This window comes from Gopherus evgoodei, chromosome 5 (assembly GCF_007399415.2).
Source record: "Gopherus evgoodei ecotype Sinaloan lineage chromosome 5, rGopEvg1_v1.p, whole genome shotgun sequence".
Lineage (NCBI taxonomy): Eukaryota > Metazoa > Chordata > Testudines > Testudinidae > Gopherus > Gopherus evgoodei.
The window spans coordinates 55,080,278-55,098,076 of record NC_044326.1 but is presented as its reverse complement, the minus strand read 5'-3'; the positions used below and the strand labels follow the sequence as shown (position 1 = coordinate 55,098,076).

Genomic DNA, 17,799 nt, shown 5'->3' with positions numbered 1-17,799 from the left:
GCTGACACAGAGCGCCACTGGGAAGAACAAAAAGTGAAGGAGGTTACTGGTGAGGACTGGTCAGAGTTGGGGAGTCCCTGCTGAGTTACAGCCAGGCTTACACAGAGGCCCCTAGGAACAAGGGGAAGAACCAGCCTGATTCAGAGAAGCTGAGACCAGAACAAGAGGGTTAATGGTAAAGGCTGAATCTCACAGACAGTGAGGCCTGAGTGAGTGGAACACTGCGGGAAGCCCTTATGCAGCAGGCCTAAATGGAGGTCTGTGAGAAGCTGAGCCCAGGAGCAAGGGGTTGGTCTTGGAGGGAAGTTCCCTGAACAGGGGCAGGACTCACAGACAGGGAGCCTTCTCACAGGAGATATGACTTGGGGCTACTGCAGAAGTGGCATGGGAGAGAAGCAAATCTGGGAAATCACAGGTGGATGGCTTAGAGCAGGGGTTCTCAACCTTTTTCTTTCTGAGCACATACCACACACACACACACACCATGCTATAAAAACTCCACACCCCACTTATGCCACAACTATTTTTCTGCACATAAAATCTAGGGCCAGCATTAGAGAGTAGCAAGCAAGGCGACTGGGGCCCTCACAAAGCTAAGTTGCTCAGGCTTTGGGTGTCAGGGTTCAGGATCCTAGGCTTCAGCCCTCTGTCACAGAGCTTTACCTTTCTGCCCTGGACCTCAGTGAGTCTAAGGCCAGCCTTGCTTGGCAGACCCCCTGAAACCTGCTCGTATTGCCCCAGAGGACCCCTGAGCCCCGGTTGAGAACTGTTGGCTGAGAAGGTGGAGCCCTGGAATGAGAATAAGAGAATAGATTGGAGATGGACTCTTGGGAAGGAGAGTTGGAAATGGCATCCAGGGAGGTGGCATAGAAAATTGCTGTGAACCTGAAACACATTACTATATACACCCAAGTGCAGTATAATATGGTGTAGCCCATTGGTCTTAGATGACTGAAAGCTTGATCGTGCACTTCAATACACTAACTCATAGCTATTACATTGACTTACCTGCATATGTGTGTGTCAAAGAACAGTAACTAATTTTACAAGATAATTCATGATGATGCTTCCCTTCAGAATGAAAAGAAGCTGAGCCTGTAGAGGGAGACAAAATATGAAATACTGGATTATTAGCATTATTCTGATACTGTACTGTTTACATGTGATCACTGATTTCCTTAGTGCCTATGAGTATTGTGCAAAGTAGCATACAAATCTTGTTTCCAAAGCAATTATTATGTTTACATTGTCGCAACTAGATATTACATGATATTTTTAAAAGGATGTGTTTATTTCCCAATATACTATTTTTGTTACATTCTTAAAATGTAAATATAACCCTTGGCCTGAAAAGTGAAGGCACTTTAACCAAAGACTGCATTTGGCAAATGCATTCCATACTAATTTAAGTCCAAAATAACAAGAGGCTGCACCTTTGAATTGCACAAACTGCTAAATGATGATGTCACCTCACCTGTGTAATGATTTACAGATGTTCACTGAGCTTGCAAATGCTTCCAGAGACAGAAGGTGGGCCCAAAACCCAAGATACACAGGAAATACTAAACATAAGAAAATAATGCCAGACTTCCGCAACTCTTAGATGATGTTTTTAACTCTGCACCCTCCCATTTAGAGGAATAATAGCTTTGATGTTAGTGGTGATTTATAATTTCAGCACAGCAGCTAATACAAACCACCTTCACTGAGAAGATTGAAAGCGAAAGAGTGCACGTGGGAGAGAACAAGGGGATGTGGGGAGATGTGGGATGTGGGAGAGAACAAAGGGATGTTTGCTGTTACTGTACTGAATTTAAAATATATTGTATTTGGATATGCCTAAATAAACACTTTGTTATTTAGTGTTATTTATGTTATTTAAATAACATAGTAACCTGCATTAAACAGTTCTGTATTGATATGTACTAAAGAGATTTGTATCATTTTTGACAGGATTGGGAATCTGGCTCTGCAAGTGGAGCAGACATTGTTTCAATAAGTCACTCCCAAACACACTTGCCTCCTGATGTACATGCTGCTGACCTAACATCTCCATGTCCAATGGCTGGCTCTGGAGCTAAACCCAAGGCTGGGGTGAGTTTAGAACAATGTTAATCTTATCATATGTCCTCATTATTGGACAGAACTGATAGAGTTGATGTGCCACATTCTATACAGGCTGTAGAGCAGTATACAGTCCCTAAGCAATGTATTGAAAGCTTTGAAATTGTCATAGGTTTCCCTTGGCATGTTTCCTAAAATGCAGGATGCATCTCAAAATGCATGTTGTGGCATAGAATTCTTAGATGAACTAGAGGTTTGGTATTTAATCTAGGACTATGTGCTGATAATTGTTTGGCTTTCATGTAAAAAGACAAACCATAATGGGGACACAGTGTTTGACTTTGGACGATAAGATTTACAGCAGCCATAAGGAATATCTTTCTGTGGGATTCAGATTCCAATAGCATACGTTTACACAGTGCTTGTAGAAGATCAAGATAGACAAGGTAGCTCACTAATTTGGGTGGCTGTCGTCACAGGTCATAACACTATGAGGTGATGTAACATACCTCGTGGCAACAGGATGTCAGCAAGGAGAAATAATGAAGGGGACCCACAGAGAACAAAATTATCTGAAATGATTTCATCTGTGTGTGCAGTGTGCAAAGCAATCCTTAGTGTTCCCTGCCCACATTTCTCCCTAGCTGGAGAATCTGTACTTATGCATATACACACAAAAATGGGAGAGTCTAAGGGAGTGTACTTTGGCTAGTCTCAGATACCTAATGCAATTTCCTGTAATTTCGGTGACTGGCATTTCAGAAGAGAGATTTTTTTTTTTTTGCAAAATCCATGTTAAATATTATTTGCCTTTCTCCCCAAAATATGGTGAGGTGAGGTCTTCTTTCTCTCTACCCCTCAGAGTGAGGGGATCTGCTGAAGGCACAGACTTTCCTTTAGATGACAACAGATGGATAAGGGCCTCAGAGTTGGGATCCATCTTTTCACGTTCAGGTGCTGTTGCAGTTCCACTCATCAGAAAGCCTATGTACCCCAGAAACTCCCAAGCAAGGCACCAGCTCCTTCTGCTCTTCTCATTTCTTCAGTTTCTTCTGCCGGGTAAATCCTCACTTCATGAACCAGAGAAGTTTAGGCTTCTCTAAACTCTGTCAGGGCTGGCACAGAACCAACCAGAGAATCTGGGCACCTTCACCAACTCTGTGGTAGACCCTTCCACTTCTCCCCACTGCTACACCCAAAGGTAATTGGGCTGGTGGAGAACTTGGGCCAAAACCTAGAAACAAAAAGTGAGCCTGGTCCAAAACAGCAAGCTTGTATACTTATTTTTACGCATATAATATGTACTGCACTGTAACAGCAAGCTAACTAATGGCTCTTTATTGCTGCAGTTATGAAGGTTCCAATAAACATTTATGTGGATTTAGGATTCTGTGCTTGTGTAAAAATAAATTCCCATGTAATTAATCATTTGAACCAGTGCATAGCTATAGCAAACAGAGGGCTCTGCACTTTGTCAATAATTGCATAAAGCACAACACAAGCACTTGAGCACAGTAAAGTTGTTGGGGGATGCAGTCTGAATGTCCAATTTCACCATTCCCCTGTTGAGAAGAGCAAGCATCAAAGACTCTCAAAAGGTAATAAACAATTTTTTTCATTTAGATTTCACTACTAATATTTAGGGGTCTTTGAACAGCTAGCTTTCTGGTCAGCAGCGGTGCCATGGGATAAACATCACTGGAGCTAAGTATGGTGAAATGTTAATTCCCCATTTAAAAGCTTTTATTCTTTGATGACTTTGGCTCTGAGTTAATGCTGGACATATCTAAGTAGTTCTTTTTCTGTAATGTCCGTTTTTAATGTGTACTTTTTGCAATGATTCTGTTTTTTCTTTTGCTATGGAATATTTTTAAATATTTTAACACAGTGTATGTAGAGATGTATACTTCATATACATTTACAGAGTTGCAGCAGTTACTCAATATGTAAGATTAATTATAAGTTTCGATTTTATTCAACTCAATTTTCAAAATCTCCCCTAAGTTTCCCTAAATGAAATCCCTCTTCCTGAAACTTTTCATGCTGCATCTCATTCCAGGGTTGAGGGTTTTTTCCTGAAAAGATTAGAAAATATGATTACACCACGAGCTGTCAGATACTATGGTGATAGATTAGATAAATAAACAATGGATTCAGTCCCCGGTTATTTTCTCCTACCCCTCAGAAGGAGTACAACCCCCAATACTGCCAACTTCTACCAGGTATGCTCTATCACTGTGGGTCTTGTACTTTCAGGATGTGCTAGCTGGGTACTCTAGCAGCCAGCAAGCATAGTGCTGATGCATACCATTGCACCAGCTGTCAGCTCATTGAGAGATTTGCCCCTCATCCTGCAGCCACTGGTTCTTAAAATCTGCTTTCTTTGAATCCCTTTGGGGAGGTGGGTGGGGGGAAATCCACCACCTCTCATCCCCACAAAGCTTTAGCCCCAGTGTTAGTCTAACATCTAAACCACCCCTGACAGGGATATCCACCACTAGATGCTGTTAGCAAGATGCTTAGCTGGCATGCCCCACCCCATACTGCACAGAAAGCAGTTAGAGCCAAGTGACTCAAAGGAACAATTTGGCATTGGTGTGTAACAAATGTGTCCAACACCAGCTGGTTCAACCTTCCCAGAAAAGTCACCAGGGATGTCTATGTGCAGATGGTCTCCCCTGTGAAATCACTGGTGAAATCGCTCGTGCTGGCTGTTCTATCTATGGAAGTGAATGTTGTAATAGTTTGTTTTGTTATGGTAGCTGGCTGAGAATAGCTTTATTTTATATCTTATTTCCTGCTGTGGAAACTTAGTGAACTCTTTTTAATGGGGGCTATTTAAAAGGATTTATTTCCCTCTGGAGTAGTACTATTATAATGCCTTAAGAATTGCAGGTGTTTATTTTTAGTAGGTACTGCTATTTACCAACAGTGTGTAAACAACGAAGCATGGCTACAGTTAGTTACTGAAAGGAATGGCTAAAAATAGCAGATATATTTTATGTTTTAGAAACTGAACATAAAATGTATCTAAACATTTAACTCTATTAAGGTCTTGCTATGTCTCTAAAATGAGGAAACCAACACATTTAACTATAATATATATTAGAAGCATATAAAACAACTAAAAATATTAGAACTAGGAATTTGGGTGTTGATCAACCACATTGGATTATATGGTCACTCTTTGATAAGAGACAAATCCTGCTCTTAGATGCATTCAAGGAACTGACTTCACCAAGGACAGCCTTTATATTCAGAGCAATGCATCAAAGGGAGAATAAGGCAAGGAAGGATGATACAATGGCACTTCACACTGCCTGTTTTATTCACAAATATTCCCATTAATTACATGCAGACTATGGATGGCTGTAACTTTTCCACTGGAATGAAATTTCAATGAGAAACAGAAAAAAGTTGTTTAAAATATTCCTGGAAAAATGTCCAACTAGTCCTAAATAGGATTACTTTCATCAGTAAAGCAAGCAGAATTAGGCCTTCTATGGACTCAGTCTCCAAATGATTGTTTTCCAGAGCTGCAATAATCACTAATTTATAGTACATTCATTTTTCAAAGTAACTTCAACCACCCAACCTTGCCTTTAACAATGAAATGACCCAGTGCAGTCTTTGCAACCAGTACCACAATGAGATACTTTCAAGGCTGAATCCCCACTCTGGCACTTTGAGTGCAGAAGGTGAAGGCACACAAGGATTTTAAAAATTAATACTTTGACTCCAAGCTTGTATTACACTCCCAAGGTTACAGCTTTTCTCTGACCTTGGTTTGGTAAACGCTGCCACCACCCAAATGCAAAAATCCCCCTTGGACCCAGGAAAGAGCACTTGGGAATTCCTCCCTGTGGGGTATCCTCAAGCTCTTTCACCTCCACCCACTCCCCTCCGGGGAAGAGCTGAGAAAGAAAACAAAGGAAATTACCTGTTACCACCAGCTAATTAAACAACATGTGCACAAACCTCTTAGGACACCAAAAATCCAATCCTGTTCTTAAAGGTAAATGTTATTAAAAACAAAAAGATAGAAATTACATCTGTAACTTAGGCTTTTGCTAGATCTTTAAAAGAACAATTCCAAATATCAAACACCCAAAATAGCTTTCTTGGGGGTTCATCTTAAAGGTTACAAGCAAACAAAAGCATCAGGGGTTAGCACAGAGGAGTCCAGAAGCCAATAAGAAATAACCCTAATTGTGTCTTTTTAGACATTCCCTAATTTTACTTACAGATCTGAGGCTTCAGATAAGTAGGTTCGAGGTATGAATTGATAATTTATAATCATACCTGGCTTAAAGTTGCTTACAGCATTGCTGCTCCGTGTCTCTGCAGCCCAACAACAGACAAAGAGAACAACAAACAAAGGCAAAGTTTCTTTCCCCATTTTAAAAAGTTCTAGCCACCCCATTGGCTCTTTGGTCTGGTGCCCACTTCCTTTTCTTTACCTGGGGGACTTTTAACCCTTTACAGGTAAAGCAAGCAAAGAACAGCTACAAAAGAGGGATTTTACACCTAACTGGCTGGTTGGGTGTCCCTAAAAGGGAGCTACCCCCGCTTCATTTATCACAAATACATACAGACTTCAGGAGGGCTCCCACTAGGCACAGGGGTCTACTGCACAGATCTCCTAGCAGAATCAGAGCCTAAGCCTGTGTTATCCAGATGAAGTATTTACAAATTCTTCATTAATCTACATAATAAGATATCAGAAATGTCACTCTAAAACCTAAAATGTCCGAGTCAGTGTGTGGTGATGGAAGCAGCGAGGAGAGCTCTTTTTGTTCAGAATATCACCAAGTTGAATCATCGGTGGGTTTTGCAGTCTGTTACTCACCATTTTTTAAGTTCTCAGCCATTTTGACTTTACAGATTATATCCGTGCTGTGTATAGTTAAAGTAAGAGATGTATCTATGCTATGCCTGAAGTCCTAGACCATTGTGATATCAGAAGTAACTCAATCATCACCCTGTTTACAAGATGCAATTTCATTGTATGAGGGAGATTGCACAGATGGTGGATTACTTGGCCTAACTGTCAAACCCATATATCCAAATGCCACTTGCACAAATGAACACATCTCCCAGCACAATCCCACATAGACACAAATCAACACAACCAACCATATAACACAAACAGCAATAACCTCAAACACACAGAGCCCCTTATCACAGCACACACCTGTCATTTGCCATCTGCACAACTCCACACAACTCTCTCAACACAACCCGTACAACAAATCAACACAACTATCATAGAATCATAGAACTGTAGTGTTGGAAGGGACTTCAAGAGGTCATCTAGTCCAGCCCCATGTGCTGAGGCAGGACAAAGTAAACTTAGACCATCCCTGACTGGTGTTTGTCTAAGTTGTTCTTAAAAATCTACAATGACAAGGATTCCACAACCTCCCTTGGAAGCCCAGTCCAGTGTTTACTATCCTTATAGTTGGAAATATTTTCTCCTAACCTAAATCTCTCTTGCTGCAGACTAAGCCTTTACTACATATTCTGCCATCAGTGGGCATGGAGAACAATTGATCACCATACTTTTTATAACCACCCTTAATATATTTGACTGTGATCTGGTCCCACCCCCCTCAGTCTTTTTCCCGCCAAGACTAAACATGCCCAGGTTTTTTTTTTCCAACCTTTCATCATTTATATTGCTCTCCTCTGAACTGTTTCCAATTTGTCTACATGTTTTCTAAAATGTGGCACCCAGACCTGGACATGATACTGAAGCTGAGGCCTCACCAATGCTGAAGTGCAGCAGCACAATTGCCTCTCATGTCTTACATATGACACTCCTGTTAATACACCCAAGAATAGTAGGTTTTTTTGCAACTGTGTCACATTGTTAACTCATATTCAGTTTGTGATCCACTATAACCCCCCAGATCCTTTTCAGCAGTACTACTATCTACCCAATTATTCTCCATTTTTTATTTGCGGGTTTGATTTTTCCCCCCCTTCCTAAATGTAGTAGTATTTTGCACTTGTCTTTACTGAATTTCATCTTCTTGATTTCAGACCCATTCTCCAATAAGTCAAGATCATTTTGAATTCTAATGCTTTCCTTAAAAGTGCTTGAAACTCCTCCCATTTTGCTGTCATCCACAAATTTTATAAGGATACTCTCTACTCCATTGTCCAAGTCATTCATGAAAATGTTGAATAGTACTAGACCCCTGTGGGACCACACTAGATACATCTTCCCAGTTCGGGAGCAAATTGATAACTACTCTTTGAATACAGTCTTTCAACCAGTAATGCACCCATCTCCTAGTAATTTCATCTAGACCACATTTCCTTAGTTTGCTTATGTGAATGTCATGTGGGGACTGTGTCAAAAGCCCTACTAAAATCAAGACCCCACTAGTCCCCTGTGACCAAGCACTAAGTGACCAGAGTGCTGGCTCAAGCTCTATCTCTATTAGCACCAATTAGGTTCCCCAGAGAAGGTCTGATTGTTCAGAGCTGTGCCTGATTACTAGGCCAGACTGGTTAGGAGGTTAAAGAGCTAATTAGTCCTTTAACAGGCAAGTGGCTTAAAAAGAACACAGGAAGAAAGTTCTCAAGAAGAGACAGAAAGAAGGAGGAGGAGAGCAACTTGAAGAGCCTGAGAAGGTGAGTTGTCTGAATAGAAACACCTCAATCCCCTGCTCAGAAGAAAGCTGGTGCACAGTACAAAGGAGGAGATGCATTGATTCGTATAGGTGGATGGTCTGAGACAGTGTAAATAAAGTACATGCTGGTGTTTACTAGCAAGAAGGTCTCAGAGCGGTTTGTATTTGTGGAAGCGGTGGGCTACAGTCGGCATGCCCCGTCATACCCTCAAACATCACTCTGAAGTTTAGAATGTCTCTTGAGTCAGGATGGAACAGTTGAACTGCAACAAGCATGGCTGAGAGTTCTTTTTGTTTAGAATACCACCAAGTTCAGTCATCACAGGGCTTCGTGATCTGTCACCATCCAATGTAAGTTCTAAGCCATTTTTGGCTTGTTTACACACATGACTCTGCAAATTACAGCCACGTGACAGCACTGGCTTTCAACTACTAGTAAGCATTAAAATTCAGATAATGAGAGCTCAAAAACCTATTCAATGAGACATTTTTGTAAATGAACATTTAAACATTCATGAATTTTAATTCAAGAACTGTCAAGAAATGTATGCTTCTTCCATGAAAAATAAGTATCCAAGATATATGTATCTTGTAAGACCAGACTTCACTGTTACGCTGCTTGCCACTGTAGCCTTGTACATCAAGAAATAGTTTAAATGATTCTGCTAAATCCAAGGAAGTCCAATCCTTTCCCAACCAGGGAATTCTTTGGACTTGATAAACAGCTTTCTGTTGTGCTATCAGTTCTCAGTAGTTTAGGACCAAATTTCCAGGTGCATTTAAGCATCAAACAACTGTCTTAGAAGTCACTGTGTCTTTGTTTTTATTTTGCCTTTTTACGATCTTGATTAATACTTTTTAGAAAAAAAAATTGTCAAGAACAATAGAAAGACGTATATATATTTCATAGTATTAATAATTTTCATAGCAGTTGAACAGCTCACTGGACCATGGCCCTTTTAGTGTCCCCATGTTCAAGGGTCAAAAATTCACAAGGGGAGTCATTGAGAGAGAAATAGTTTTGAAAAAGTGAAATGTCAGGAGTGCACAATCACACAGAACATGTGTGACAAGTCTCCAGGCAAATCGCTGATTGTGAGCTGTGCCTGCAGGATTTGTGTCACTCTGAAATCACACTATTATTCATTTCAAATCTGACACTACCGGGGTTTTGAGCATGGTATAAATGCTGTAATAAATAGTAACTGTATTAAAATGCATTCCAATATATTTTTTTCTATTTTTATGCTGATACATTGGGTAAATTCCTGAAGTTTTATTTAGCTTTTATTCAGTACTCACTCAGACAGAATTCTCATGGACTAAATAAGCTGGATGATGGGGAGAGAAATGTTTATTATCTTGCTAGTTAGCTGACTGAAAAGTATGGTCCCTTTAATAATTGAATGAGAGTTTTGACTGATTAGAAGTGGGTATGGACTTCAGGATTTGGCCCAGGAGGACTGGAATAATCATTTCTACCATCTTTCATTTCCACACAAGAATATCTTAGTGGGGGGAGACAATTCCATATCAGCTGTCCAGTTGCAATACATCAGTCACCTACCATATCCATTTGCTATGTCATAATAACTGTCAATCATGTAGTAGTGAACTACTGCGATCAATTATGTGCTTCTTATATGTATCTCTCCTGAAACCCTTTCCTTTGATGTTTTTTTTACCTTAGTCCCCAGAAGGAATTTGTGCACTATATGTTTGAATATAACTTCCTGTATTAATTCATCAGGATTTCTAAATGTAATTTTTTAAAGCTGAAGGCAAACGAATGCACCTAATACTCTGCTGCCTTAATGCTGTGTAATCAGCTGCTTTCTGAAGTATGCAATTCAAAACAAATCTATGAAATCCCCAAATATGTGGTAGCTGAGCTCATTTTAATGCAAGAGAAAAATAAAGTGCTGCTGAGATTAGGACCAAAAACCCCCAAACCAAATTTGACATCTGAGATTTCTACACTGCTTAGGAATAATACATGACTCAGAAGCTTTCAGCTACTGGGAAACAGAAGCTTGTATTTGTGAAAACCAACATGGCAATAGAATGTTTGCTATAAAATATAGGTCCTATATAGCCTATAGGATACACAGACCAAGATTTTACAAAATGAATGCCTAAAGTTAGGTTTTTAGGACTGTATTTTGATGCCAAATAAGTAGCCTGGTATTCAAAGTGAGTATGCAACAGCTCCTGTTCCCTTTCAGACACCCAGTCTTACCTGAGATGGATGTGTGTTTATAAATATATGGATGTTTATCTGTTTTCCATTTTTCTTTCAAACTATTTTATGACTTGTGTATATGCAAATTTTAAATGTTTTCTTGTTCGTATCACAAATGTTTAGTGATCCACAGAAACAGTAAATAGAGCTGATAACTTAAAACTGTCTTCCAATAGGATATCAGTTTGGTAGTGATGAAAATTGTTTTATAAAAATGAGAGGTTTAAGACTTTAGTAGTAACAACTGAATTTCAATCATACTTTTTAGTCTGGTAATGTGTTCAGTTCATTTGTACACTGAATGCTGCCATCTACTGCTTAAATCATGAAAGCCATTGACGCTAGTAAGAGGGCATCTGAAGAAAAATAAATTCACTTTGCATTTTCAGAAGTTTATACTGAGCACACCATTCTAAAGTCAGATTTATAGCATTGTATTGTGATTCTAGTCCTGCTTGTCTTACTCACAAATATTTCCATTAATTACATGCAGATTATGGATGGCTGTAAATTTTCCACTGGAATGAAATTTCAATGAGAAACAGAAAAAAGTTGTTTAAAATATTCTTGGAAAAATGTCCAACTAGTCCTAAATAGGATTACTTTCATCAGTAAAGCAAGCAGAATTAGGCCGTCTATGGACTCAATCTCCAAATGATCCTAAACTGAATACCAGGAGCTGAACATTGTGCACATGGAATTCAGAGTTGGCATTTTTTTGTTCAGATCAGACATTTTATTTGTACAGTAATTAATTCCATTGCCACATTACAGAAATCATATTTTTGACTCCAGAGAATGAATGTTCTCATGTCTCTGTGCAATAAGAAGGGCTTTATTGACACATTGCTGGTGTAGTTTCACAGTAGTAATCACTGAACTTTGTGTTTTTCATCTCCCAAACCATTTATGCTGGTTTGCAGATGAATTTCAAAATGATACCAATCAGTTCAAACAACAAAATAAACCAAGGCCAAAATGTTCAGATTTCAGGGTGCCTAATGGTAAGCACTTAAATTAGGGATAAATATAGATTTAGGTGCATCTCATCTGCCGTAAGCAGGGTTGTCTGGCTCCAGGAGAGGAAACAAGATTTGCCCCCAGCTATAATTTGACATGTTTATTTGTTACAGATGGACAAAAGTGGGAGGGAGGAGATGATTGGGTATTGCAAAATCTCATTAGTAAAGTTTGCTTTTGCAAAATCAAAGCAAGAGGTAGTTTGCATGTTGCACTCTATTCAGATCTCTGGTGTTTAGGGATGGGAAGCTAGGCTCTTTTGCCTCACAACTACAATTCAGATTAATGTGGAAGTTTATATTAATGTTTATGGTGTTCAGGTACCGCAGTAATGGGTGTATTAGAAATAGAATGAGAGAGATTGGTTTGTCTTTTCTACAAAGAGAGCATACTTATATATGTTGGTCTACAAGCTACTTTTTGGATATTGCTACATCCTATCAGGTTGGAAACAGAATTCAAAAAACTGTAGGCCAGATTCACTCCTATGGGTGCAATGGGGTTCCAATTTGCATCCTACTGCACCAGAAGGGAATTATTTTTGCCATCTGCTTGAACTGGAGGAGGGCAACTGGGCTTCAAAGAGAGAAGCATCTTCTCACTCTCCTGGCCATGCCCTCTGCTATGCCATCCACACCCACATATGGGACTGCACCAGCCAGTTTAATGGCCTCTAGCAGAGCAGAGGTAGCAGATGGTTTGTACTGTTGCTTTTCCACTCCAGGCAGACTTGGTATTGGGTGAATTAATCTCCTCACAAATCATCTTCATATTTATTGGTCTGGTCTTATGTCTTGATTTGACAAATATAAACCCTAGAATCAGTGATCTCCTTAGAACAACATGAAATTAAATTCACCCAACATTCTGCTATACAGCATGAATTAAAAATAATTCAGGCTGATTTATTTCACTTAAAACCAGAAAATCCACTGTATTGTTCAATGATTGATAGCAGATGCAGAGGAATTGTCTTCCAGGGTCCCTATAGTATATATCACCTGTATACAACTTTAACTTCAATTCCATAACTTTCCTCGGTCTGCCGTTTTCTCTTATAGCCCCAGCCTGCAAATAGTTAACTAGGTTTTCTCAAATTTGCAGGATCAAGGCCTTACATAACTACCAAGAAACTCAGTCAGCATAAATAGTAATGGGGACACAGGATGTTCCTACCTGGTGTCAAATTGCACTGGGGAAAAATATTCTGTATCATATGATTATACCTGAACTATCAAACACATTCACCCACAACAGTATTCCTGATACGTAAACCTAGCCTTGAAGCTCAATAACAAAATCCCAAGCTCCAGATGTCCCTGATGAGGAGAGATGGCCTATTAGTCTTCTTTAAGCTGCCTTTTCCTGCTTTAAAATTGCTCACCAACTTGCATTGCGTGAAGTTAATTTGTCTCCCTCCCTCGCTTGTTTATAGGAGAGATTTTTGGAGTGGGAACCAAGACCGAGGACAGGGCTAAAGCAGTGAAATGTGAGGAATTTAAATCTCCCATTGGCGATGGTATAATATTACTTCAGTTAACAACAGATTTACTTGAATGCCCATATCAATCTATGGGACCAGTACAGTGCTTATGCACCTCTAGGTTTTGGCCGTTCCTTCCTCCCAGAAATATTTTGCAGTAAGTGGAAAAATAGTCTATGATTTTTACTTATTTGCTGAATACAAATATCCTGACTGAAGCAAGACTACTTGGAGGCAGGAGGCAAAGTGTAAAAGGCATGGAAACTTTATAGAGTTATTCACATGTTGAATTTTGGTTTCAGTCTATACAATTGGAGGGGGAAGGTTTCTGTAGGTGTCTTAGTATCATGAACATTACACCAATTGGGTCTTCAGGGCTGAACTATAAGCCAACCTACATGCCCAAGAAGAAGAATAAGGGGACCTATAAAGAGCCCCTTGCTCCTATTTGTGGGCTACCCACCTGTGGAGTTACAATGTATCAGAAGAGCAGTCATCTTAGGGCCGCTATACCCGCTTCCACACAAGCAGGGGGAGTAGGTAGACATGGAGTGAGAAGAGCTGTAGCTGAGCTGGCAAGGTAGGGGAAGTAATCTGCCAGAGAAAGGACTGATTCATCTTACATCCCCTGTCATTAACTACAGAAAATCTTAAAGGAGGCCATCAGAAGTTTACCAAACAAGTGTAAACCCCCAAATATATGGTATATGAAAAGATAGTTAACTCATCATCCATTGACTAATAGGTAACAACTATACCCTTGTCATACATACAGTACAGCATTTTAGGCTTCATCTCAGGGTCGCACTATAAATGAAAGCCACATGTCCCTCGATGCCAAATGAATTTCTAGTGTCTAGAAAAATTGTTGATGAAATTGGCGCCACTTATTTATTTTGCTTTATTTTGCCTGGCATACTGTAGCTGTACTTCAATATTGTGACACCAGTCTGTTAAGCAACTTGAGTCCAAAATAAATATGGTGTTTCCAAGCTTCTGCAGGAAAAATGAGTTGTTTGGTGGATTTGTCCTGAATCTCAAAGTTCCCAAATGAACTAGATAGAAGATGACTAACATTCACACAACTTCAGAGAGTAGGAAGGGGCAGGGCAAAAGAGTTTGTATTATTTCTAAAGCTTCTCTGCCATTATTTCCAATGCAAAAGGAAACAAACATTCCCCTCCCAGACAACATTATTTTTCTATCTGGCATTGTAAGGGTAGATAAGTAGTTCTGGAAAAAAAAATCTCAAATATTAAGAAAATCCCAGTCGAAGTGTTAACACTTCTGTGCCTGTGGATGGCTGAGCTGTGACCAAGCAGTAAGTTCAGTTAACTATCATGGACACAAGCATCTTCTTACTGATTTTATGGTTTTTTATTATTTGTATTACTGTAGTGCCTAGGAACCAACCGAGAACAGGACTCCGTTGTGCTAGGCACTATACAAACATAGCAGTAGATAATGCTTAACTGGGGAAAAAAGTCAGCTTTGAATATTGATTTGAGGTAAACTTAAACCTAGTGTCAGGGATCCACAGCGGAACCCAAAACCAGATCATTGCCCTCAGCTGATTCAGCTAGTGAACCTGGCCTTTTGACTGGCAGGCTCATTCTTAAACCCTACAGCAGCCCTGAGTCTCTAACTGCTCAACAGTGTTCCACGCCTGCAGCTGTGTTTCTGGTCCTGCCCTTAGCTTCTTCCTTTCTCCTGCTCCTTGTTCCTGGCTCTATCCCCCAGTTTCCACTCCTGGATCCTGCCCCTGCTCTGACTGATACTCCTGCTTTGACCCTCAGCTCCTGATTCCTGGCTCTCAGCTCTGGCTTGCTCCATGGACTTGGTAACTTAGTTCCTGATTTGGGTTCTGGCCACTACATCTGCTCACCTCTCTCTGCTCCATCCACTAAGTCAGCTTCCCACCCCGACCATTAGGCAAGACAACCCATAGCCCAGTCCTTAACAGTTTGAGTAGCCCTCCAAAACTGAAGAGAAGACGACGCAGAGAAAGAGTGAGAGGGGGCAAAGGGCAGAGTCACTTGTAGGGATGGATCCTGCTACGATGGCCTTTCTATAGCTGACCTGCTGGGTGCCATACAGACTTTGCAAGGGCACGCTGGCACTCTGTAGGCCCAGTGTGCAATTCTTCAGGACCCAGCCTCTCTGTCATTATTTCAGGTAGTAAAGGAACCAAAGATTCCCTTTCCAGACAGATTTGATGGGGATCACAGGACCTTTAATGAATTCCTAAACCATGCTACCATTTGTTCCAGATGAGGTCACAAATTTGTCCCATCAACAGAGCCAAGGTGGGCCTAGTCATCAATCTCCTGATTGGAGAGGTGCTAGCCTGGCCATCCCCTTGCAGGAGCAACTTAGTCCCCTGTTGGGCAAGTTAAAGAACTTTATGCAGGCCATGGCAGACATCTTCAACCACTGAAACCAGACACACTCAGAGTCAGTGCTTCAGGCCCTGATACAAGGTCACCAGATGATTGCCAGCAATGCTGCAGAACACTGTTGCCACGCAGCGGACACAGAATGGAATGGTACCACACAAGACCACCATTTCCAGCTTGGTTTGAGTGATGAATGAACTGGACCAGACAGAAATCTCAGCCAGTTTGGGTGCCCTGATCGACCTTAGCATAGGAGTGGATAGCTCAGTATGGGAGCAGCATCAGGAAAAGAAGGCAGTGCCCTGACCTTATTCAGGTTCAGTCAAACCTGCCTGAACCTAGCCCCCTGCTGAACTCCTGCAACAACTATAGCCCGTGCAACTCAGCATTGTCCAGCCCCACCTTTCTGATGCCAAAATGAACCAATGCTGCCTTTTCTGGGTCGGAGTGGGTCACTATGCCTCAGGTTGCTCAGCAAAATATGGTGTTTCCCAGCCAGGAAACACCATGACCAAACCCTGAATGAGGGTACCAAATGGAGACAGTGTAACTCCCCTCATTCTAGCTTACAACCCTGGCACCACTTCACAGGCACCCTGTCAGTGTTGACTCTTCACCCTACTCACTTTCGGTTCCTGCTCTCCTTAAGACATCTGGCCACAGTGGGAGTCTACCTGGAAGCCCTAGTGGACTTTGGAGCATCTAGTAACTTTATGGACCTATAATTTGCACAGCAACATCATATTCCAACATGGGTCAAGTTCATCTCGGACCACATTGAGATGGTTGACAGCTGCCTCCTATCTTCCAGCCCTGCTAGTGAGAAACAGCTCCTCTAGAAGTTTCCACCATCCAGGACCACCAGAAGACCTTAAAGTTTGGCCTTGTCCATTCCTCCAGCTTCCTAGTTATTTTCTGCATTACTTGGCTAATGCCAATGACCCTTACATCTGCTGGAGCTCTGGCACAATCAAGTTCACTTTCCTGCACTGTGGTGAGTCATGCCACCTCAACCTCAGTCTGCAGGGAAAAAGTTACCCCCTTCTTGTACCCATTGAAGTCTTCTGTCTAAGACAGACTAAGGCAGGGAGGTCAGAAGTGGCCTTTCTAGCACCATCCAGACTCCCTCCTACTCCCCACCCCCCACTGACTACTATGGCTATACTTGCAAAATACCAGGATCTGTCTGACGTTTTTGACAAAGGGAAGGCTGATATTTTGCCATCTCATCAGCCCTATGACTAAGCAAAGGGCTCATTCCTCTCCTCCAGTCCCCAGCCGGGGCTCCAATTTTCTTGGTTACCAAGGACATTTCCCTATCTCTGTGTATTGACTATCAAATTCTAAATAAGACAACCATCCAAAACTGGTACCCCTTACCTCTTACCAACAAACTTTCTAAAAGGCTCTGCCCCACGAAGATCTTCACCAAACTAGACCTATGTAAGGATCTAAATCTTATTCAGGTTAGGGAGGGAGACAAGTGGAAAACCATATTCTGCTCCTTCTTTGAGCATTTTGATTACACTGTGCCATTCAGATTACATAATACCCCTGCTACCTTCCAACATTTCGTAAATGACATTTTCAGGGATATGTTAGATGATCTTGTTGTCACTTATTTACATAATAGGTGACTTTTCTGTGAGAAAAAGACCCAGAATACCCATCGTGTATGCTACATTTCTAGAAAGACTATATCAGAACCACTTAGACCAGGGGTAAGCAAACTTTTTTGGCCTGAGGGCCACATCTGGTTATGGAACTTGTATGGTGGATCATGAATGCTCAGGAAATTGAGGGTTGGGGTGCAGGAGGAGGTGAGGGCTCTGGCTGTGTGTGTGGGCTCTGGAGTGGGGCCAGAAATGAGGAGTTCAGGGTGTGGGAGGGGGCTTCGGGTTGGGGCAGGGTGTTGGTGTGCAGGGCAGGGAGTGAGGGCTCAGGCTGAGGATG

At 41.2% G+C, this 17,799-nt stretch overlaps 1 protein-coding gene across 1 annotated transcript in view; it reads left to right on the top strand.

The window, feature by feature from the left end:
• Nucleotides 1-17,799, top strand: part of DLC1 (DLC1 Rho GTPase activating protein) — a 369,474-nt gene that overhangs the window by 88,305 nt on the left and 263,370 nt on the right. The window contains exon 4 of the mRNA XM_030564195.1: nucleotides 1,954-2,094. Coding sequence (XP_030420055.1) covers nucleotides 1,954-2,094 — 141 coding nt within the window. The remainder of the gene's footprint in view (nucleotides 1-1,953; nucleotides 2,095-17,799) is intronic.